The sequence below is a fragment of the Schistocerca nitens genome, chromosome 9 (genome assembly GCF_023898315.1).
Source record: "Schistocerca nitens isolate TAMUIC-IGC-003100 chromosome 9, iqSchNite1.1, whole genome shotgun sequence".
Lineage (NCBI taxonomy): Eukaryota > Metazoa > Arthropoda > Insecta > Orthoptera > Acrididae > Schistocerca > Schistocerca nitens.
This window is the reverse complement of record NC_064622.1, coordinates 127,783,357-127,806,634: the sequence shown is the minus strand read 5'-3', so window position 1 is coordinate 127,806,634 and position 23,278 is coordinate 127,783,357. Positions and strand designations below refer to the sequence as shown.

The 23,278-nt window shown below is 45.9% G+C and overlaps 1 protein-coding gene across 2 annotated transcripts in view; it reads right to left on the bottom strand.

Moving 5' to 3' along the window:
- Positions 1-23,278, bottom strand: part of LOC126203711 (serine protease filzig-like) — a 370,785-nt gene that overhangs the window by 112,189 nt on the left and 235,318 nt on the right. Inside the window, exons 4-5 of one of the 2 annotated variants that reach the window (XM_049938086.1) lie at positions 19,410-19,686; positions 9,198-9,326 (exon numbers count right to left, since the gene is read on the bottom strand). In XM_049938086.1, the coding sequence (XP_049794043.1) occupies positions 9,198-9,326; positions 19,410-19,686 (406 nt within the window). The remainder of the gene's footprint in view (positions 1-9,197; positions 9,327-19,409; positions 19,687-23,278) is intronic. The other variant, XM_049938087.1, reaches the window with a different exon arrangement.

The window sequence follows — 23,278 nt, the reverse complement described above, 5'->3', positions numbered from 1 at the left end:
TTTATCTATCTATCTAGATATACATCTATTCTGTTGCTACACCTAAGCAACCGGACAATTACTGTTAAATGAAAATGATTTTCAATTTAGAATTTAATTTTGCCAATCATGAAGAATAGCACGTCAATTGCAAATATAAACAATGGCAGCTTTAAAACCGGAAGAAAATAATGCACAAAAAAATGGTTCAAATGGCTCTGAGCACTATGGGACTTAACTTCTGAGTTCATCAGTTCCCTAGAACTTAGAACTATTTAAACCTAACTAACCTAAGGACTTCACACACATCCATGCCCGAGGCAGGATTCGAACCTGCGACCGTAGCGGTCGCGCGGTTCCAGACTGTAGCGCCTAGAACCGCTCGGCCACTCCGGCCGGCAAAATAATGCACAACAGTTATGTTAATAATTAAGTAGCTCTATTCTGTAATTATAGAATAATTTGTTTCACTCATTTATACCGCGTTTATGAATAACAACATAAAAATGTTCAAAGCAAAGTGTTCTCTCTCACCACTTACACGTGAGGAACCGCATACTTTGACAATGCACAAAGCAAGTTATCAGCCTCAAAGCAGCACACATCAAAAAAAGCTTTGCATCACCCCAGTTCCCAGAAATCCTGAAGACAGACGTTGGCTGTGGGTAATGTATCACAGACGCAGTCCCTTTGACTGTTCAGAGATGTCACAAAACCCGCACAAAGATGTAAACAACCATGCATGAGCATCTCCTATTAGATGGAGGGGTCCGACTGTCCACGCGTCTCGAAGTGAATCAAAGCGGTGATGTTCGGACATGGAGGAGATACAGAGAGAGAGGAACTGTCGATGACATGCCTCGCTCAGGCCGCCCAAGGGCTGCTACTGCAGTCGATGACCGCTACCTACGGATTATTGCTCGCAGGAACCCTGACAGCAACGTGACCATGTTGAATAACGCTTTTCGTGCAGCCATAGGATGGCGTGTTACGGCTCAAACTGTGCGCAATAGGCTGCATGATGCGCAATTTCTCTCCCGACGTCCATGGCGAGGTCCATCTTTGCAACCGCGACACTATGTAGCGCGGTACAGATGGGCCCAACAACATGCCGAATGGACCTCTCAGAACTGACATCACGTTCTCTTCACCGATGAGTGTCGCATATGCCTTCAACCAGATAATCGTCGGAGACGTGTTTGGAGGCAACCCGGTCAGGCTGAACGCATTAGACACACTGTCCAGCGAGTGCAACAAGGTGGAGGTTCCCTGCTGTTTTGGGCTGGCATTGTGTGGGGCAAACGTACGCCGCTGATGGTCATGGAAGGCGCCGTAACGGCTGTACGAAACGTGAATGCCATCCTCCTACCGCTAGTGAAACCATATCGGCAGCATATTGGCGAGGAATTCGGCTTCATGGACGACAATTCGCACCCCCATCGTGCACATCTTGTGAATGATTTCCCTCAGGATAACGCCATCGCTCGACTAGAGTGGCCAGCATGTTCTCCAGACACGAACCCTATCGAACAGGCCTGGGTTGGATTGAAAAGGGCTCTTTATGGACGATGTCACCCACCAAGGACTCTGAGGGATCTATGCCGAATCGCCTTTGAGGAGTGGGACAATCTGGACCAACAGTTCCTTGATGAACTTGTGGATAGTATGCCACGACGAACACAGGCATGCATCAACGCAAGAGGATGTGCTACTGGGTATTAGAGGTACCGGTGTGTACAGCAATCTGGACCACCACCTCTGAAGGTCTCGCTGTATGTTGGTTCAAATGGTTCAAATGGCTCTGAGCACTATGGGACTTAACATCGGAGGTCGTCAGTCCCCTAGAACTTAGAACTACTTAAACCTAACTAACGTAAGGACATTACACATATCCATGACCGAGGCGGGATTCGAACCTCTCCTATTGAGTGTGCTTTCCCTGTTGAGCATTGGGTAGAGCTATTTGAGCCTCGCGTGCGCTCGGTTGGCAACGTACTCGATGTGGTCGCCCCATGTATGTTTCCGCTCCAGCCAGACACCTAGGTATCTGACTTTCTCTCGGCAACGTATTGGGCGTGTATGTAGTGTTATCGGTCTACAGTGTTGATGTTTGCGCAGTAGTTTCGATCTACGTGTGAACAGAACTGCTTCGCACTTGTCGACGTTTATTTTAATACGCCATCGCTCCAACCATGGCTCAGCTGTTCTGAGTGCTGTCTGTATTCGTGAATTGATGTTCGACGGTTTCCAATCTTGCTCAAGTATGGCGGTGTCATCCGCATAGATGGCTAATGTCGTATTTTGTGTTGCTGGGAAGTCGTTAATGTACAGGTTAAACAAAATGGGCCCTAGGATGCTTCCTTGGGGTAGTCCAGCTTGGATAACATGTTGTGTTGATTGTTTATCCTGCACGTTAGTGTTGAAACACCTGTTCGTGAGATATGAGTGTATGAGACGTAAGAGTCCATCCGGGAAACCAGCTTCGCTTAGTCTGCGTATGAGTCCGTTGTGCCAGAGACGGACGAAACCCTTTCCGATGTCCATGAACACGGCCCCTGCGGGTTTGTTCGTGTTGTAGCCGTGTATTATATGTTCGACTACGCGGAGCAGTGGACCTGGTCCAGTAGTTATGCCTCTGGCGTTCCCCGCTTCACCAGGCACTCCCTCTGCGGTCCGCGCCCTCTCGCTGCGAGCATTGCCGTTCCCTTTATCGTCCGCTGCACTCCTGGGTGTTCTCTTTGCGGTCCGCGCCCGCCAGACACGCTCCTGGGTGTTGCATCTTCGGTCTGGTGTGTTTGGAATCCCGTCTGTGGTACCAGGCATTCCCCCTGTGGTCCTCTTCCGCTCACTGTGATCTGGTGGGGCGTTGCGGTTCCATTTTCGGTCCGCTGCGGTCCTAGATGTTCCGTCTGCGGTCCGCGCCCGTCAGACCCAACCCTGGGCGTTCCATCCTCAGTCTGGTGCGCCTGGAACTCTGTATGGGGATCGTTCTCCATGTACACGCCTTCGGTTCTTCTATTTGTGGAAGGCTGCAGCTGTCCCCGTTGCTTCTTCAACAATTCCAGAGCAGGATCCCACGTTCTACTTAGCTGGTACCCCCGTGTCATGGTTCATGAGATGATCGGTCACTTTCATCTCTATTGACTCTCTTACAACACTGTCACTACGTCTACATACATACTGAGCAAACCACTGAAATGCCTGGCAGGGGGTACTTACCATTGTACCACATCTTGCGTTTTCTTTCCGTTCCAGTCGCGTACGGAGTGTGGGAAGAATGACTTCTGTGCGTTCTGTAATTAGACTAATCTTGATTCGTGATCTTCACTTGGACGATACGTAGGCAGATCAAAAATATCTATAGATTCTTAACTCAATAGCAGTTCCTGACATTTTGTAAGTTTAGAGAGATAATTAGCGTCTTGGAATGTGTGCCAATTCAAAATAAGGCCTTATTCCACCGGCTTGCATTTTAAAATTTAACTTTATTCCGGGAGTCGTGTACATTGCGCATTTTCAGGTGTGGATACGTCGTCCTCGTTTCTTAAAAAGTCGCGTGCCATGCGTAATTCTTGTTCGGAATACTTTGGTGTCAAATGGTTCAAATGACTCTGAGCACTATGGGACTTAACATCTGAGGTCATCAGTCCCCTAGACTTAGAACTAATTAAACCTAACTAACCTAAGGACATCACACACATCCATGCCCGAGGCAGGATTCGAACCTGCGACCGCAGCAGGAGCGCGGTTCTGGACTGAAGCATCTAGAACCGATCGGCCACAGCGGCCGGCTTTGTACAGATGTTCGATAGTGCCTCTAGTACGCCAATCGATCGCGTCACATCTCCCGTCAAGTCTGAAGTTCGTGCAGTTACTCGATTTCTTCAGGCTGAGAAGTTCCGCCAAATTTCACGCAGCCCCACATATCGTAACCGAGACTCGTCATAGAAAAGTGCGGCAATGGTGCAGGAACTTTGAAGCAAGACGTACAAAAGTTTATGATGCTGGTGGTCAGAGAAGGAAGCGAGTGTGAACAGATCTTCCTCATCTAGTGCTGCATCAGGTGATTCCAGAAATTCGTCTAGGAAGGACAATGCAGTACAAGCGAAGAGGAATGTCGTCAGACGCTGTCCTTGTCCATGAGAATGCTCGGCCGCACACTGCTGCTGCAACAGAAACGCTCCTGCAGCGATTCTGATGGGAAGTGGTTGATCGCCCATCATACAGCCCGGACATAGGTCCCTCTGAGATTTTACAGCTCTTTGCTCACGTGAACCGCTGGCTGTGAGGGCAGCATTTTTGCGAAGACAATGAGCTGCAGACCAGGGTAGAAAATTGGCGGTAAGCACAGGCGGTTGCCTCCTACGGCAAGGGAGTTGGAAAATTGGTACAACACTACGACATATGTCTAAGTCGGAGCGACGAATACGTAGAAAAGTAGTTGGAAGGCGTAGCTAAATGTTGCAGATAAAACGTTTTTGATTTTCACCGCGGTTTCCATTCCGCAACCGATCAGACCTCGAAAAAAAGAAACAGCCTTCATGCATGAAATACAGTGAAGATCAAACGAGTAAAGATATCCTCTCCAGTCCCTGCAGAGGGTGATAACCGAAAAAAAATTGTTGAATTTTGCGAACAGAGAAGCACGAACTAAAGTAGTTAGTCACGAGGAGTCATGTAATACGAACACTTAAGTGGGTAACGCGGCAACGCTTACTGCCTAAGCGTTGATGGAATCGCAATGCGGTTCTTGTGGGGCAAATAGTCTACTTCTGTCTTAGTTACGGCCAAACACGAGCATTCCATCATCAAACGTCTCGACTAAAGCTGACTGAATCTACACATAGTTCCTTCCAAGGTGATGGAATCAACACGTGTACAGTAACATGGCGTCGACTCCCGAACTAGTACTAATAACGAAGTGAAGTCGACCAAGAACTGCAACGATATGGGGCTGGGAGACCGCCCCTCCGTAGTTCTGTCACCTCGGATACGGAACAGCAGCGTGCCTCCTCCAAAAAGAAAAGGTCCGTGCAGCCAACTCGACTGGAGGTAGCATTGCAAATGGTTGCTGCTGCTTTCGGCCGGAGGAGCAGCTCCGCCTCCTGGCACTCAGGTTGGTGACCCCGCGGTGGATCCAGTTCTCCAAATGCGGGCAGGACTGGAATCCTTAAACGTCGCCGCAGCTGCAGAACTTCAACATATTTTCATCATCTTGTGAATTTTCTGAATTAATTGGGGAATATGGAAACTGCTCTACCCCCTGCATTCACAGGTACTCTACTCAGTGTACTCGGAAAAATTAATTTAAATGCATAAATTGACTTTTGCCATTTCCTTTTTAATTAATTGATTTATAGGCCCTTAACTGCTATAAATGAAATCGTGATTATCTGGTCAACACGAACCTGCAAATGGAAGCGTGATTTTAATTTCTCTCTCATACTTTGTAAGGGGACTGGAATAGACTGGACAGCTATTGAGATTTTCTCACGTGCTTTATACGTCCCAGAAAAGTCTCCAGGTAAAAAGTTCACAGTATATTTTGCACTATGAAGGGAAATTTACGGTTCAAATACATTGATCAAAGTATAACATGGTACATCTAAATGGTTCCGCTCTTCAGTGTCAGTAGGTACCCACATGGAAACACCACCAACATTACCTGATATTTTAAAGAGATAAAATGCACAGTACCAAGATGTCAGCCCCAACAATCGATCCCACGGGAAAATTTGGGCCATGATTCTGACAGTACACAGTTAAGACCTGTTGAAAGCGCTTTTAAATCTTCAAGCAGTTCGGTTACTTGTCACTCGCTTCTCCCCACTGCAACTGCCTAATGCCAGAGTGGGAAGTACTGTACATTAGTTTGAGTAATATATTTTTGAAATAAACTCATCACCTCGGTTCCGAGAGTTCCGGAACCTGTACAGAAAATTGGAAGAGAGATCAACATAAACATCATTTCCGCCCTTTTTATTGCTCATGAAAAACACACATTGCATGTTGTATCAACATACAGCAGGCCGCGGTGGAGGAGCGTCTCTAGGCGCTTCAGTCCGGAACCGGAGTGTCCGGAGCGTCGAGGTCCATATACATGACACTGATGAGACCTCTGATGACGTACGCAGCTCCCGTCTGGGGATATGCAGCTCCTACACAACTGCGCCGCCTGCAGATCATACAGAACAAAGTGCTACGTATCATTAGCAACACTCCACGTTACGCACGCACCGTGGATCTTCACCATGAATACCGCCTTGATACCCTCAAGGAAGTATTCAAAAAACACGCCACACGACTATACAGGAACTCGAGACACTCGAACAATCGCCGGCCGGAGTGGCCGTGCGGTTCTAGGCGCTACAGTCTGGAACCGCTCGACCCCTACAGTCGCAGGTTCGAATCCTGCCTCGGGCATGGATGTGTGTGATGTCCTTAGGTTAGTTAGGTTTAAGCAGTTCTAAGTTCTAGGGGACTGATGACCTCAGAAGTTAAGTCCCATAGTGCTCAGAGCCATTTGAGCCACTCGAACAATCCTTTCACCCTCACGCTGGGAAACTACGATCACAACCATAGGTGGAAGCACAAGCGGCCAAAGACACTGCTAGCTAAGGCATAGCCACCTATGGTGAACTAAAATACGCAAACAAGCGACAAACGTCGCCAAGCCGCTGCATATCAGCAACACTGACTGGTAATTACCAGCTGCTATTAGAGCCGACCAACAGGCCACAGCAGGGACACCGACGAGCTCGCCCACTGACGCACAAACAAACAGCCGACATAACCTTACACTGTGCATCCGATATATGACCTATCGGACACAAAAACGATAATAAATAAGGACGCTACACCGGCACCCAGCGCCAGCCTCCGAGCAACACAACCGCACAGCGTCAAAGGTATCGAGATGCATGATATCCACTACTAACAAAGCCTATCCTTGCACGACCTATCGCAGGCAGCAAGACATCCGCTACTGCTCTTCCCACCAGAGGGTTTTTTCCCTTGGCTCTTGCCTTCGCACTTTTTTTCCTCTGCCCTTCAAACCGCTACCCTTCGTTCGACTTCGACCCAATCTATCTCCAGATGAGCGCGTATTAATGGTTAACCTTAACCAGACGTACGCAAACATCGCAGTACCCACTTCCTGCGACACCTCACTTTAGTGAATACTAACCCTTATGCAGAGATGGCAGTAGACCTATTGAGTTGGCCATCATGCCGCTGTGGGCGTGGAGAGGCTCCAACTCTTATATATATATATATATATATATATATATATATATATATATATATATATATTGTTCTTGTCTTCAGTCCTGAGACTGGTTTGATGCAGCTCTCCATGCTACTCTATCCTGTGCAAGCTTCTTCATCTCCCAGTACCTACTGCAACCTACATCCTTCTGAATCTGCTTGTTGTATTCATCTCTTGGTCTCCCTCTAGGATTTTTACCCTCCACGCTGCCCTCCAATACTAAATTGGTGATCCCTTGATGCCTCAGAACATGTCCTACCAACCGATCCCTTCTTCTAGTCAAGTTGTGCCACAAACGTCTCTTCTCCCGAATCCTATTCAACACCTCCTCATTAGTTATGTGATCAACCCATCTAATCTTCAGCATTCTTCTGTAGCACACACACACACACACACACACACACACACACACACACACATATATATATATATATATATATATATATATATATATATAATCCCGTCTGGGATATATATATATATATATATATATATATATGGTGTTACAAAAAGGTACGGCCAAACTTTCAGGAAACATTCCTCACACACAAAGAAAGAAAATATGTTATGTGGACATTTGTCCGGAAACGCTTACTTTCCATGTTAGAGCTCATTTTATTACTTCTCTTCAAATCACATTAATCATGGAATGGAAACACACAGCAACAGAAGGTACCAGCGTGACTTCAAACACTTTGTTACAGGAAATGTTCAAAATGTCCTCCGTTAGCGAGGATACATGCATCCACCCTCCGTCGCATGGAATCCCTGATGCGCTGATGCAGCCCTGGACAATGGCGTATTATATCACAGCCGTCCACAATACGAGCACGAAGAGTCTCTACATTTGGTACCGGGGTTGCGCAGACAAGAGCTTTCAAATGCCCCCATAAATGAAAGTCCAGAGGGTTGAGGTCAATGCCTGCCCAAATGTTCACAGAAAATCTGTGTTGATGACGTGATTGCACAATTGCGTTCGGATTCTCGTCAGCCCACACTTGCTGATTGTGAAAATTTACAATGTTATCACGTTGGAATGAAGCCTCATCCGTAAAGAGAACATTTGCAGTGAAATGAGGATTGACACATTGTTGGACGAACCATTCGCAGAAGTGTACCCGTGGAGGTCAATCAGCTGCTGATAGTGCCTGCACACACTGTACATGGTATGGAAACAACTGGTTCTCCCGTAGCACTCTCCATACAGTAACGTGGTCAACGTTACCTTGTACACCAGCAACTTCTCCGACGCTGACATTAGGGTTATCGTCAACTGTACGAAGAATTGCCTCGTCCATTGCAGGTGTCCTCGTCGTTCTAGGTCTTCCACAGTCGCGAGTCATAGGCTGGAATGTTCCGTGCTCCCTAAGACGCCATTCAGTTGCTTCTAACGTCTTCCTGTCGGGACACCTTCGTTCTGGAAATCTGTCTCGATACAAACGTACCGCGCCACGGCTATTGCCCCGTGCTAATCCATACATCAAATGGGCATCTGCCAACTCCGCATTTGTAAACATTGCACTTACTGCAAAACCACGTTCATGATGAACACTAACCTGTTGATGCTACGTACTGATGTGCTTGATGCTAGTACTGTAGAGCAATGAGTCGCATGTCAACACAAGCACCGAAGTCAACATTACCTTCCTTCAATTGGGCCAACTGGCGGTGAATCGAGGAAGTCTTTATTTATCTGTGAGGAATGTTTCCTGAAAGTTTAACCGTACCTTTTTGTAACACCCTGTATATACAGGAGTAGTCTCAGGTCGCACCTGATGAAGGTAACGAGCTACGCTACCGAAATATCGTGCATGTACGACGCTGATATCCGGCAGAACACCCGACAACCCAAGATGTCAAGCTGTATGTCGTTTGGCAATACGCCGAGGATGAGAAAAGGGTTGCACAGCGGGATGGTGTGGGTACCAGGAAGAGCTGAGCGGCCACTCACCTGGCCGGCGGTCTGCGGTCGCCGCTGCCGACTCCTCCGACGGGCAGCACCGAAACCTGGGGCCGCCTCGTCGTCCTGTCCCTGTCCCTGTCAACAGACGAGGGCCGCTGGAAGCCGCTCTCCGACAGCCTGCGCAACAGAACACAGCACGGGGCCGCTACAGCTGCCGCGCCTCAACACACTGACGATGCGCCATCTAAAATCTGTGTTGTCGTGACACTGCAACAACAGTTCTGAACCAGAATGCTGCTATAACTGATGTTTTATTGTTGGATGTGAGGTACGCCATGTAACTTACGTGTGCATCACAACACCTCAGCATGATACGGAGAATGGAAGTGGTTGCCACACGAAAACGTAAGTAAAAACGAATATAGGCGTGAAAACATCGCGAAAAACTGAATTACATTCTAGAAGATAGGTTAATTCCCAGGAAAAAACTTTCTGATCAACATCGGTTGGGCCGGCCGTGGTGGCCACGCGGTTCTAGGCGCTTCAGTCCGGAACCGCGTGACTGCTACGGTCGCAGGTTCGAATCCTGCCTCGGGCATGGATGTGTGTGATGTCCTTAGGTTAGTTAGGTTTAACTAGTTCTAAGTTCTAGGGGACTGATAACCTCCGATGTTAAGTCCCATAGTGCTCAGAGCCATTTCAGCCATTTTGAGCATCGGTTGGTTGCAGATGACAAGCTACCTGTAGTAATTAACACACAAGTGATCCAGAATATTCATGCACACCAAATGTAAAGGTATTTACAAAAAGAAACGATCTGTTGTTTGAACTAAAGATGCACATAATTTTATAATCGTTTAACAAATATGTTCACATTGCAGAATAAATAAAAACGAAAACCCACTTATGACGACACAGTGGTGCCGAAACATGTTTGGGTACCGAGGAAAACGGTGTTTTGCATAACTGGCGGACCTCACATCCAACAATTTTAACTGCAAACACGGCCAATACAAACAGCTGCAAATCAAAATAATGGATGATGTTTTATTGCTGTACGTTATGCGGTAGCAAATTGTCTATTTAAGTTCTACGGCTATCTTAACACTATCTGAATGCAAATAATATTTGTTAACTGTTGCAAATAACAATAACAATTGTTTGTTTGTTTGTTTGACGTTACTTACATCCATATTGCATCGTGGTGCTATCGCTGTCTTTTGCTGTCAACTGCAGTTGCAGCTTAGTCATTTATTTGTTTTTCATTTACTTTACATATGGGGTGGGTTGTTGGGAATGTTAGCTTAACTCTTTTATCGATGGTATTACTGTTGTAGTTTTGACAGCTACATTGACAGCAAATCCAGCAATACTGTGTTGTTACAATTTCTTTATTTATTTGTCTATGTATAATTTTTGTTATGTTTTCGTAGTGTGTACATCTTCATTTTTATTTTTTTGGATTATCTGGAATCGAGCTTTCTTTATCATCAGTTTTCTGACTGGTTTGATGCGACCCGTCACGAATCCTTCTCCTGTATTAAACTCTTCATCTCAGAGTACCACTGGCAACCTAGATCCTCAATTATTAGCTGGATGTATTTCAACCTCTGTCTTCCTCTACAGTTTTTGCTCTCTACAGCTCCCTCTGGTACCATTGAAGTCATTCCCTTACGTCTTAACAGATGTCCTATCATCCTATCCCTTCTCCTTATCATGAAAGTACAGGCTGATTCAAAAAGACTATCACAACTTTAAAAATGTGTATTTAATGAAAGAAACATAATATAACCTTCTGTTATACATCATTACAAAGAGTATTTAAAAAGGTTTTTTTCACTCAAAAACAAGTTCAGAGATGTTCAATATGGCCCCCTCCAGAGACACGAGCAATATCAACCCGATACTCCAACTCGTTCCACACTCTCTGTAGCATATCGGGCGTAACAGTTTGGATAGCTGCTGTTATTTCTCGTTTCAAATCATCAATGGTGGCTGGGAGAGGTGGCCGAAACACCATATCCTTAACATACCTCCATAAGAAAAAATCGCAGGGGGTAAGATCAGGGCTTCTTGGAGGCCAGTGATGAAGTGCTCTGTCACGGGCTGCCTGGCGGCCGATCCATCGCCTCGGGTAGTTGACGTTCAGGTAGTTACGGACAGATAAGTGCCAATGTGGTGGACTCTCCATACAGTTGATTGTGGAATTTGCAGCTCTCTGCTAGCTCTGCGAGTCGATTTTCCTGGGCTGCGAACAAATGCTTGCTGGATGCGTGCTACATTTTCATCACTCGTTCTCGGCCGTCCACAACTTTTCCCTTTGCACAAACACCCATTCTCTGTAAACTGTTTATACCAACGTTTAATACACCACCTATCAGGAGGTTTAACACCATACTTCGTTCGAAATGCACGCTGAACAACTGTCGTCGATTCACTTCTGCCGTACTCAATAACACAAAAAGCTTTCTGTTGAGCGGTCGCCATCTTAGCATCAACTGACGCTGACGCCTAGTCAACAGCGCCTCAAGCGAACAAATGTACAACTAAATGAAACTTTATAGCTCCCTTAATTAGCCGACAGATAGTGCTTAGCTCTGCCTTTTGTCGTTGCAGAGTTTTAAATTCCTAAAGTTGTGGTATTCTTTTTGAATCACCCTGTATAATACGCCTGTAGGATTATTAAACAAGGTTGTGTAGTTCACTTTGAACCGGAGTAGTACTCTATTGGTGTTTATCAGTTTGGTTCCGTACTAGAAGGACGTCGTTGTTTTATCCGTGCTAAAGCATATCTTACACCTAAGTTTAAGCAGACGACAGCATTGTGGTGGAATCAGCTACAGTGAATGTTAGATTTTGTTATCACCAGGAGTAAACTTTTAGTAGTGCTAGTGGTACATACTAAAGCTCAGTAGTGCTGCATAATAGAATATTAATTAATGCTGTTGCTAATATTGATTATACTTTACGTCGTTGTGACTGTGTTGACGGATGGCTTTTTTTCTTGAAGTGAATAGAGCTGTTGGTTAATTTCATATCAGTCGATTGCTATTAGCGCGTGTTCTATCATAATCCTTTGAGAGTGTCGTTGATCCGTGGTGTCTACGTGTCGACGTGAGCTGTTGTTTTCTGGACTACGAAAAGCTGCATGCTAGTTAGGAGAGCATACTCACGTTTCAGCGTTTTTGTATTTATTTAATGCCAGCCAAACTAGTCATAGGTGTTGGTTATCGTAAGAACTCTGGAATTCTTCTCGTTAATTGAAGGCAGATGTGTACTCCCAAAACTTCTTCAACTACGATATCTAACAACGACCATCTAGCCCGAAATTAGTATCGTGTCAAGGTTCAGATTGGTATTGTCAGTGCTGTGTTGGCAGAAGAGCCAACACCGTGTTGCTAGAGAAGGCCGAAATTCACGCGTTTAATTACACGCAGACTGGCGTGAGGTCTGGAACAGGGCAATGTCTTGAGAATTGCAATAGAGTACGAAAATCTTGTAATACTTAACTTTAATCCACAATTGGTGAACATATCTCTGGACTGTACATCATTTCCATATTAATATAAACTGGTAATGGCTCCTTGCTAGGTCGTAGCAAATGACGTAGCTGAAGGCTATGCTAACTATCGTCTCGACAAATGAGAGCGTATTTGTCAGTTAACCGTCGCTAGCAAAGTCGGCTGTACAACTGGGGCGAGTGCTAGGAAGTCTCTCTAGATCTACCGTGTGGTGGCGCTCGGTCTGCAATCACTGACAGTGGCGACACGCGGGTCCGACGTATACTAATGGACCGCGGCCGATTTAAAGGCTACCACCTAGCAAGTGTGGTGTCTGGCAGTGACACCACATTCCTCCCCCGCAAATCGGCGAACGGCCGATTTAAAGGCTACCACCTAGCAAGTCTGGTGTCTGGCAGTGACACCACAGTCAGCGGCACTCTTCCTCCGGAGATCAGTCATTAGTTATGTCGTTTGTGAATTCTTCGTTGTAAACGAAATGGAAATGGAAATGCCGTGTGGCTAGGGCCTCCCGTCGGGTAGACCGTTCACCTGGTGCAAGTCTTTCGAGTTGACGCCACTTCGGCGACTTGCGTGTCGGTGGGGATGAAGTGATGATGAAAGACACACAACACCCAGTCATCACGAGGCAGAGAAAATCCCTGGCCCCGCCAGGAATCGAACCCGGGACCCCGTGCGCGGGAAGCGAGAACGCTACCGCAAGACCACGAGCTGCGGACGTGGTAAACGAAATAACCACAGTTCACTTTGGACCAGGATATTACAAAAGTGGCTCGTGTGACAAATCGTAACTGCCGACAAGTTCCATGATATGCTGTGGGGTGTACCATCGATTGCTCGTTAGCAATTGGACTGGGTATACCATGATTGGAAAGGTGGATTTTTTTCTAATCTGTCCGCTGCTACACGAAGTGTCAATCTAATCCGCACGGCGCATTACACACTCTCCCCACAAAATAATGAAAGGAAAAATAGTACATTTTCGCTAATAAAACCAATATAATTAGAATTCTGCGCCTTCAACCATAAAAGTTTCAGATGTTTAACGTAAACTACTGAACAAGTTAAACAATTCCTAATCAGATGTTTGAAGCTGTTTTATCAATTTGAATTTAATTCGTTAAAGAACTGCGAGAGGGTGATACTGGCCCAAAACATATTAGTGAGCTAGGTGATAATAGGTTGACGATAGCATATGACGCAATGGTCTCCTGTTACTGCGTAGTCGCGGTACGCAACACTGTGAGTTCTTAACGTGTTCACACAGGCGTCTACCACCGGTAGCTCACGCTAGACCCTCCAATCGGGCGAAGCGCACCACCGCTACCTTACACTGAACTCTAGCACTTATGCTACCAGCAATACACTACCGTACGATGTATTACCTATCAGCTAGGCGCAACGAACACCTGTGAATACAGTTCCGTGTGGCCCTTAAAACAAGAGCTTTCTGGGCACATGAGGTATGACACAGTTCGTGATTAATTTAGTGTAAAATTATTTTGTGTCATTTCTCGTCGTTTTAAAAATATGGGCCTATGCCACTTTCAGAATAGGCCAATGTATTAAAGCATTCACCTGTGGAGCTTATATACGATCGCCTGACGGCGAGAAACAGCACCGGCGGATGAGGTAAAGCGTGAATATGAGCGAACGCCTCACAGCGAGAAACAAATCTCAGTACGGATGAATAAACCAGTCCTCAAAAAGAGAAGCTTGGGCATTCGACTTCCAAATCACGGGCAATTCAACTTTAGATTCTTTTTCCGAAGCTCTTGGACTTGGTGAGCGGTAAACTAAGAGAAGTTTTAATTTGCAATCACCTGTAGCACTCGCGTCAATCATCACTGCCAATCGATTTTTGGCGCCTTCGAAACCTAGAAAAGTTCTCTCTTCTTGCACAACAAAAGTTCTTTTGGGCATCTTCTTCCAGAACAGACCAGTTTAGTCTACAATGTTGTTTGGCTGGTATATCCACCTTCTTCTATCACTGCCTTCAATTTCTCTTATAGACCGACGCAATGTCTCTAGCAGTGCTTTCCACCTCTCCACTTTCTGCGATACTATGCCAATTGCCGGCCGGTGTGTCCGAGCGGTTCTAGGCGCTTCAGTCCGGAACTGCGCGACTGCTACGGTCGCAGGTTCGAATCCTGCCTCGGGCATGGATGTGTGTGATGTCCTTAGGTTAGTTAGTTTTAAGTAGTTCTAAGTTCTAGGGGACTGATGACCTCAGATGTTAAGTCCCATAGTGCTAAGAGCCATTTGAACCATTTTTGAACTATGCCAATTACAGCGATTTTTGAATCGGCCAAACCAACCGTTACTAGCGTTAAACATTTAATCTTTGCCTGCTTTTCCAGCTTCTTCTTGCCACATCTCAACGAGTAACTTAACTTGAGAGCACATCGTGTTCTGATCAGCAGGACAATTTTTCACTCTTAGTTGATTATCACGCCGTTATTTAACACTGTTTCCATCTAAGCGGTAATACCATGACGTTTACGAATGTTACTTGAATTCTAAGATCGATCATTTTGCACAGCTTCGAGATTTTTTCTTTACCTTCTTTTATTGTTTTGACTGTTGATTCCAGTAGATCAAACTTCTTTTCCAATTCACAAATTTTGATTTTTCCATCAAAGTCTTTGAAAGTATTAAAGATGTTGCAGTGCCTTTGTTGTTAAGAAGCAAAGTTGCACCGTTCTCCTTAACGGCACACGAACACTGCAGTATCGTATTTATCCGCCGGTACCAGGCAGAGACTTTCAATTAAAATGTCCTCCCCTTTAAAGGAGTTGCAAAATGCGCGAAGAAGTACAGGTTGTGACGCAGGGACGACGACATACGAAAGTTTGGGTCTGGTTATGCGTCGTGCAGAGCGGCTACGGTGATCACTCGCGTAAATCCGGTTTTGAATGCAGGTTCGGGAACAATTTCTTTAGTTTGCATTCCAACGATAACGATTTTCTTTCTTGTTTGATGCAAATGATTCAGTTGTGATTAGTTTTGGATGACATAATTAGAATATATCAATCAGGCCGGCTCAGTGGATAAAACAGTTCTGCACGAAAGATGTCCGAACCCGTCGTTAGCCGAACACAATTTGGGCGGAGTGGGAGAAGAAGACGTGTGCGGGGCTCAAACAGATGAATCGCTTCACTCCGGATTTACGTAAAATGTTAGTCAGAGTATTATTGTGTTCTTCATTGAAGGCAAAAAAGAACAAAAAAATCGCAACACCAAGGACTTGTGCGACATAAACGAAAGATGTCTATTCAAATTTCGCGCCAATGGCAAGAGGAAGTGTATCAGGTTTGCTTTAAATACACGCTGTAGAGTTCGTGAGCGTTAGTTACCTTTTATATTGGACGTCGTGAGTCAATGCTACTCAAGGTTGCCTTTAAGGTGACAAAGACGCCATTATGAATGCCTCACTCAATTTGAAGGACGTTATTGCACTTTGGACAAAGGAACTTCGTATCGTAATCAGAATAACACAGGCACTGCAATATCGTATTTCTCAAAAATGGTTAAAATGGCTCTGAGCACTATGGGACTTATCATCTGAGGTCATTAGTCCCCTAGAACTTAGAACTACTTAAAATTAACTAACCTAAGGACATCACACACATCCATGCCCGAGGCAGGATTCGAACCCACGACCATAGCGGTCGCGCGGTTCCAGACTGAAGCGCCTATAACCGCTCGGCCACAGCGGCCGGCTCGTATTCCTCTGCCGATACCGGGCAAGCGACTTTTTAAGTACAACGTCTGACCTGTACGGGAATGGGCGTAATGGATGTACGCGGCCAGGCCGTACACGCATGGTTGACGACATATGGAAGTTTGGATGTCGCCGTGGGTCGTGCACGAATAGCCAAATGGTAAGGCGAGCGCTCGCGATAAGCAGGAAATCCGGGTTCGAGTCCCGACCCGGCACAAATTTTCATTGTCGCCATTTCATTCTAAAGGCGATGGTTGTCACTATTCGTCATTGCGAATACATTTAAGGTAGTTGAGCGAGGTTGCGTAATAGGGCTACGACAAGCTGGATATTCCTTCTGCGATACTGCAGAAATACTTGACAGGAATGTAGCTACTGTACATGTGTACCGGCAGTTGTGGTCACGAGAATGTACGGTCGTGTGAAGACGGGGCTACGGACGTCCACGTGGCACTAGCGATAGGGAATCATGTTCGGCGTATAGCTGTGGCCCATCACAGCGCATCTGCAGCAGCAACTTCAGCAGCATTTGGCAACCCAGTGATGCAACGCTCTGTAGCGTGCATTCCACTGACCCACTTGGGACCTGATTGGTGTCAAGCGAGAGCTCATTGGAGGGCAGGGTGGATGTCTTTTGTGTTTTCTGATGAAAGCTGGTTCTGCTTCGGTGCCAGTGTTGGTAAGAAGGAGCGCAGTTGAGGGCCTGCAACTGAACTGTCCGCGTGCTAGACACGCAGGACCTACACCTGGAGTTATGGTCTGGAGTGCGATTCTGTATGAAATAGGTGCACCCTCTTGGTTATTCCACGAACCTGGTTGGTTGTTGTGTTGGGGAAGGAGACCAGACAGCGAGGTCATCGGTCTCATCGCATTAGGGAAGGATGGGGAAGGAAGTCGGCCGTGCCCTTTCAGAGGAACTATCCTGGCATTTGCCTGGAGTGATTTAGGGAAATCACGGAAAACCTAAATCAGGATGGCCGGACGCGGGATGGAACCGTCGTCCGAATGCCAGTCCAGTGTTTCCACGAACCTGACTGCAAATTTGTACGTCAGTCTGATTCGACCTGCTGTACTGCCATCCATGAACAGCATGCCAGGGGATGTTTTCCAGCATGATAACGCTCGCCCACATGCCACTGTCGAAACGCAACATATCTCAAAGATTGTCGACGTGTCGCCTTGGCATGCTTCATCACCAGATCTGTCTCCAATCGAGCGCATACGGGACATTATCGGGCAACTCATCCACAAACAGCACTGGCCGTACCTGTATTTACCGACCAAGTGCAACAGGTATGGAACTCTATCGCACAGACAGACATCCGGCACCTGTACAACTTAATGGATGCACGTTTGCTGGCTTGCATTCAACATTCTGGCGGTTACACTGTTTATTAATGTACCAGCATTTCACACTTGCAATGGTTCATCTCGCCCTTAGATTAACTTGTAATCTTGCAATGTATTCCCAAAATTTCATTACTTACATTAAATATTTTTTTATATGTGCAGCTCGTTAGAATGAAATTACAATGAAACGAATACCCTTAGCTGCATACAGGCGTTGATATAAGTCAACGGGGACAGTTCAAAATGTGTGCCCCAACCGGAACGCGAACCGGGTATCTCCTGCTTACATAGCAGACGCTTTATCCATCTCAGCCACCGAAGACACGGAATATAGTGCCACTGCAGTGACTTACCTCTGGCACGCCTCCCGTGAGACCCACATTCGCAACTTATTGTCCCGTAACTTATTGTCGGACATGTCCGAAAGAATATATATCAAAAAGTCAGTATAAATTTGAAAACTGAATAAATCACGGAATAATGTAGATAGAGAGGTACAAATTGACACACATGCTTGGAATGACATGGGGTTTTATTAGAACCAAAAAAATACAAACGTTGAAAAAATGTCCGACAGATGGCGCTTCATCTGATCAGAATAGCAGTAATTAGCATAACAAAGTGAGACAAAGCGAAGATGATGTTCTTTACAGGAAATGCTCAATATGTCACCATCGTTCCTCAACAATAGCTGTAGTCGAGGAATAATGTTGTGAACAGCACTGTAAAGCATGTCCGGAGTTATGGTGAGGCATTGGCGTCGGATGGGTTCTTGCAGCATCCCTAGAGATGTCGGTCGATCACGATACACTTGCGACTTCAGGTAACCCCAAATCCAATAATCGCACGGACTGAGGTCTGGGGACCTGGGAGGCCAAGCATGACGAAAGTGTCGGCTGAGCACACGATCATCAACAAACGACGCGCGCAAGATATCTTTCACGCGTCTAGCAATACTTTTTTTTGTTTGTTCTAATAAAACTCCATGTCATTCCAAGGATGTGTGTCAATTTTTACCTCTCTATCTACATTATCCCGTGGTTTATTAAGCTTTGAAATTTATACTGACTTTTTGATCAACCGGTATATATAGTTAAGGCTCACCGGCCATTTGACCATCTCCTTCTGTGCGGATGCACAAACAGTGCCCGAACTCTTACGGGAATCGGCGGTAAATCCGCGAGTCATGGGTATGATGGGCAGGGCACTATGAATATAGTGCGGGACAATAAGTTGGGAATGTGGGTCTCACGCGAGGCGTGCCAGAGATAAATCCCTGCAGTCGTACTATCCTCTGTGTGCTCGGTGGCTCTGATTGTTGCTGGTTGGTCTCTGTAATAAAAAAAGCTGAGTGGAAGGATCAACAAACGAACTTTAACGGATGTCATGTGACGTCCGCAACGAAAAAACCCAACGATTAAAAAAATAAAAAATAAAAAAAAGATGGATAGAGCGTCCGCCATGTAAGCAAGAGGTCCCGGGTTCGAGTCCCGGTCGGGGTATACGTTTTGAACTGTCCCCGTTGACTTATATCAACGCCTGTATGCAGCTAATGGTATTAATTTCAATGTAATTATTTTTTGTTTTGCGATCTTTTTTCCCTTCAGTGTATTTCTACCAGATAGTCGACGGTGTAAAACGGGCGTAAGTGGGCGAGCGACTCACGGGTCGGGCTCGACTGGGCGCCGGTTGCCGTACGGGTCTGCGGGCCTGCGCGTCGTGGTGTAGCGGCCGCCCTCGTTGTTGAGCGGGTCCGCGCCAGCGGAGGGCCGCACAGGGCGCGGCTCCTCGTACACCACGCCGCCCACGCCGCTCCCGCCGCCTCCTCCGCCTCCACCCCCGCCGCCGACGCCGCTACCACCGCCGCTTGTGCCGCCGCCGCCGCCGCCGCCACTGGAACTCACGTAGGGCGGACGAGTAGTCTGCCGGCTGCCGCTCGTTCCTGCAACAACACGGTCGAAGGGCGTCGTAAGAGCGTTGCAAGGGTAGGGAAGGGAGTTGCGCTCTACAACAGTAAAGCAATGGCCTCTGTTGGTCTGTAGACAAAAGTAGCTACCTCATAATGTCCTGTCTTTTTAGCAGCATCTCAACAGCGATGAAAATACTTGGAAGACTCGTAACTAAAGCCGTGGTGCTCATGAAATAGGTAATTGTAGAAAAGCTTCCAAAACAGAAGTTTATTGCCCACATCGCAGTTGATACTTATCTTTATTATTAATTTCAGCAAATTTACACTGAAGAGCCAAAGAAACTTGTAGGTCTGCCTAATATCGTGTGGCACCCCCGCGAGCACGCAGAAGTGTCGAAGCGCGATGCGCCATGGATTCGACTAATGTCTGAAGTAGCGCTGGAGGGAACTGACACCATGAATCCTGCACGGCTGCCCATAAATCCTACGAGTACAAGGAGGTGGAGGTCTCTTCTGAACAGCACGTTGCAAGACATACCAGGTATGCTCAATAATGTTCATGTCTGAGGAGTTTGGTGGCCAGCGGAAGTGTCTGAATTCAGAAGAGTGTTACTGGAGCCACTCTGTATCAGTTCTGAACGTGTGGGGTGTCGCGTTGTCCTGCTGGAATTGCCCAAGTCCGTCGGAATGCGCAACGGATATGAATGGATGCAGGTGATCAGACAGGATGCTTAAATAGGTGTGACCTGTCAGGGTCGTATCTAGACGTATCAGGAGTATCGCCAGTTAATTCGAACTTTCGAATCACGTTCTTCAAGCGTGGTCACGAAAGAGGACCTCCCCGTATTCCTTTAATGCGTCGATTCTCGCCAGGAGCAACAGCACTGCTGCTGTTCCTTTGATAAAAGAGCTTTACGAGTAAAGCCCTGCTCACCTTACCCAGACCGATGTTGACCTCCTGCAACTGTAATACACAGTGATGCTTGTATTTCAGCCCTAAGTCGCTGTGCCGGCACCGACGCCCAACGGCAAGTCATGAAGCTAGCACTACTATTCAAATTCTGCAGCGCACAGTCTGAACATCATTCAAACAAAGTTGTACCCATACGGTACACAATTTTCCATCTACGCTGGCTCAAGAAGAGAAAGTTTAATTATAACCACATAGTGCATTGCATGCGCTCCTTGTTTTTGTTTTGAATCTTGCAAGTATTTTCATTATTAAGAATTCATTCACAATCACAAATATTCAGGACTCTCTGTGTGGGGTAGCGAACCTACGTGGGGCTAAGAAATTACTTCATAATTCATGCAATTATTTCGAGCTTTCATCCAATTTCGGGAAGCGATATCAGGGTTCAATCTTCCAGGAACGATCACTTGGTGGCAGAGATTATAGTAGTAATAGTAGTAGTCCGCAGCTCGTGGTCGTGCGGTAGCGTTCTCGCTTCCCGCGCCCGGGTTCCCAGGTTCGATTCCCGGCGGGGTCAGGGATTTTGTCTGCCTCGTGATGACTGGGTGTTGTGTGATGTCCTTAGGTTAGTTAGGTTTAAGTAGTTCTAAGTTCTAGGGCACTGATGACCACAGATGTTAAGTCCCATAGTGCTCAGAGCCATTTGAACCATTTGAAGTAATAGTAGTAGTAGTAGTACTAGTAGTAGCAGCAACAGGAAACATTAGACTAACTAGTCTTCAACAACGAAGTAATTCCAATCAAGCTCATTAGCTACGTGTTTCATAGATCATTTGAACGATTCTTTTATCGAAATCATGTAGAATCGATCAGTTTGCACGATATGTATATATGATTAGTGTTAACATTAATGATCACTCTAGTCCTACTCATGTAACTCTACTTAAAAGATCAGTATTTTTACTGGCTACCAGTTTTTAAATAGATGTTGGTCAATGAAATGGACGGAGTTATCTGTGGGAAAAGATTTTAAATTACAACTTGGTTTGCTATCTGACAGACATTTTATGTTATTGCGCAAATCATAAAAAGTTTTTGTCACTGTACATAGAAGTCCTTTCTGAGCCACTGACAGCTATAATAATAGGTACTAAAACGGCATATTTCCAGCTAGCGTGGAGGGCACAGACATCACCACTCTTCTCAAATTATAGTGGATTATTTATGAGCAATTTCTTCAGCGAATGTGTATATTGTGACAGCTCAGCTGAAATGTCTAGCTCTTCAGTAGGTATCTACATGATGTCCGTGGATGAACACACATTCTTAATGTTCGCTTTTGTGCTATCAGTGCTTTATAAGTGATGAGTTACCCCAGAAAATTATTCCAGGAGGCACTGAATGAAAGTATGCGAACTATGTAAGAGGGTAAATCTGATCGCTTTCAAGATTAGCAGTTATACCAAGAGAAAACAATGGCTCATTTCTTGGTTAATGGATTTTCTGGATAATTGTTTTAGGAAAGCAACTGTCAAATACTGGCACAAATTTAACGTAGAATAAACTGAATTTGACAATAATATCTCTTTCTACATGTACCTCATACATACCAGCCTTCGTAACTTACTTTCAAAACATTCTATCCAGTTTTCATTAATAAGCCTCACTGCTTTGTATGAACGTACCTCCAGGAAGTTGCCACACTGCTTCTTACCATTAACTGTGCATCATGATCAGATAGTCTATTGGCAATTGGGTGCATATCAGTTGTTTCAGTCAGAGCGCTGTCTGTAAATATGTTTTCGGTCAGTGTCCTACTATCTTGCTGGAAAACACTTGGAAAACTGTCTACTGCAATTATATTGAAACACCAAAATTATTATTGTTGTTCATTTCTCCTGTCCAGATTTGAAGAGAGCTACCTTATACTACACTACTGGGCATTAAAACTGTTACACCAAGAAGAAATGCAGATGATAACGGGTATTCATTGGACAAATATAATGTACTAGAACTGACATGTGATTACATTTTCGCCGGCCGCGGTGGTCTAGCGGTTCTGGCGCTGCAGTCCGGAACCGCGGGACTGCTACGGTCGCAGGTTCGAATCCTGCCTCGGGCATGGGTGTGTGTGATGTCCTTAGGTTAGTTAGGTTTAATTAGTTCTAAGTTCTAGGGGACTTATGACCTAAGATGTTGAGTCCCATAGTGCTCAGAGCCATTTTTCTTTGATTACATTTTCCCGCAATTTGGGTGCATAGATCCTGAGGAATCAGTACCCAGAACAACCACCTCTGGCCGTAATAACGGTCTTGATACGCCTGGGCATTAAGTCAAATAGAGCTTGGATGGCGTGTACAGGTACAGCTGCCCATGCAGCTTCAACACGATACCACAGTTCATCAAGAGTAGTGACTGGCGTATTGTGATGAGCCAGTTGCTCGGCCACCATCGACCAGACGTTTTCAATTGGTGAGAGATCTGGAGAATGTGCTGGCTAGGGCAGCAGTCGAACATTTTCTGTATCCAGAAAGGCCCGTACAGGACCTGCAACATGCGGTCGTGCATTATCCTCCTAAAATGTAGGGTTTCGCAGGGATCGAATGAAGGGTAGACCCACGGGTCGTTTCACATCTGAAATGTAACGCCCACTGTTCAAAGTGCCGTCAACGCGAACAAGAGGTGTCCGAGGCGTGTAACCAATGGCACCCC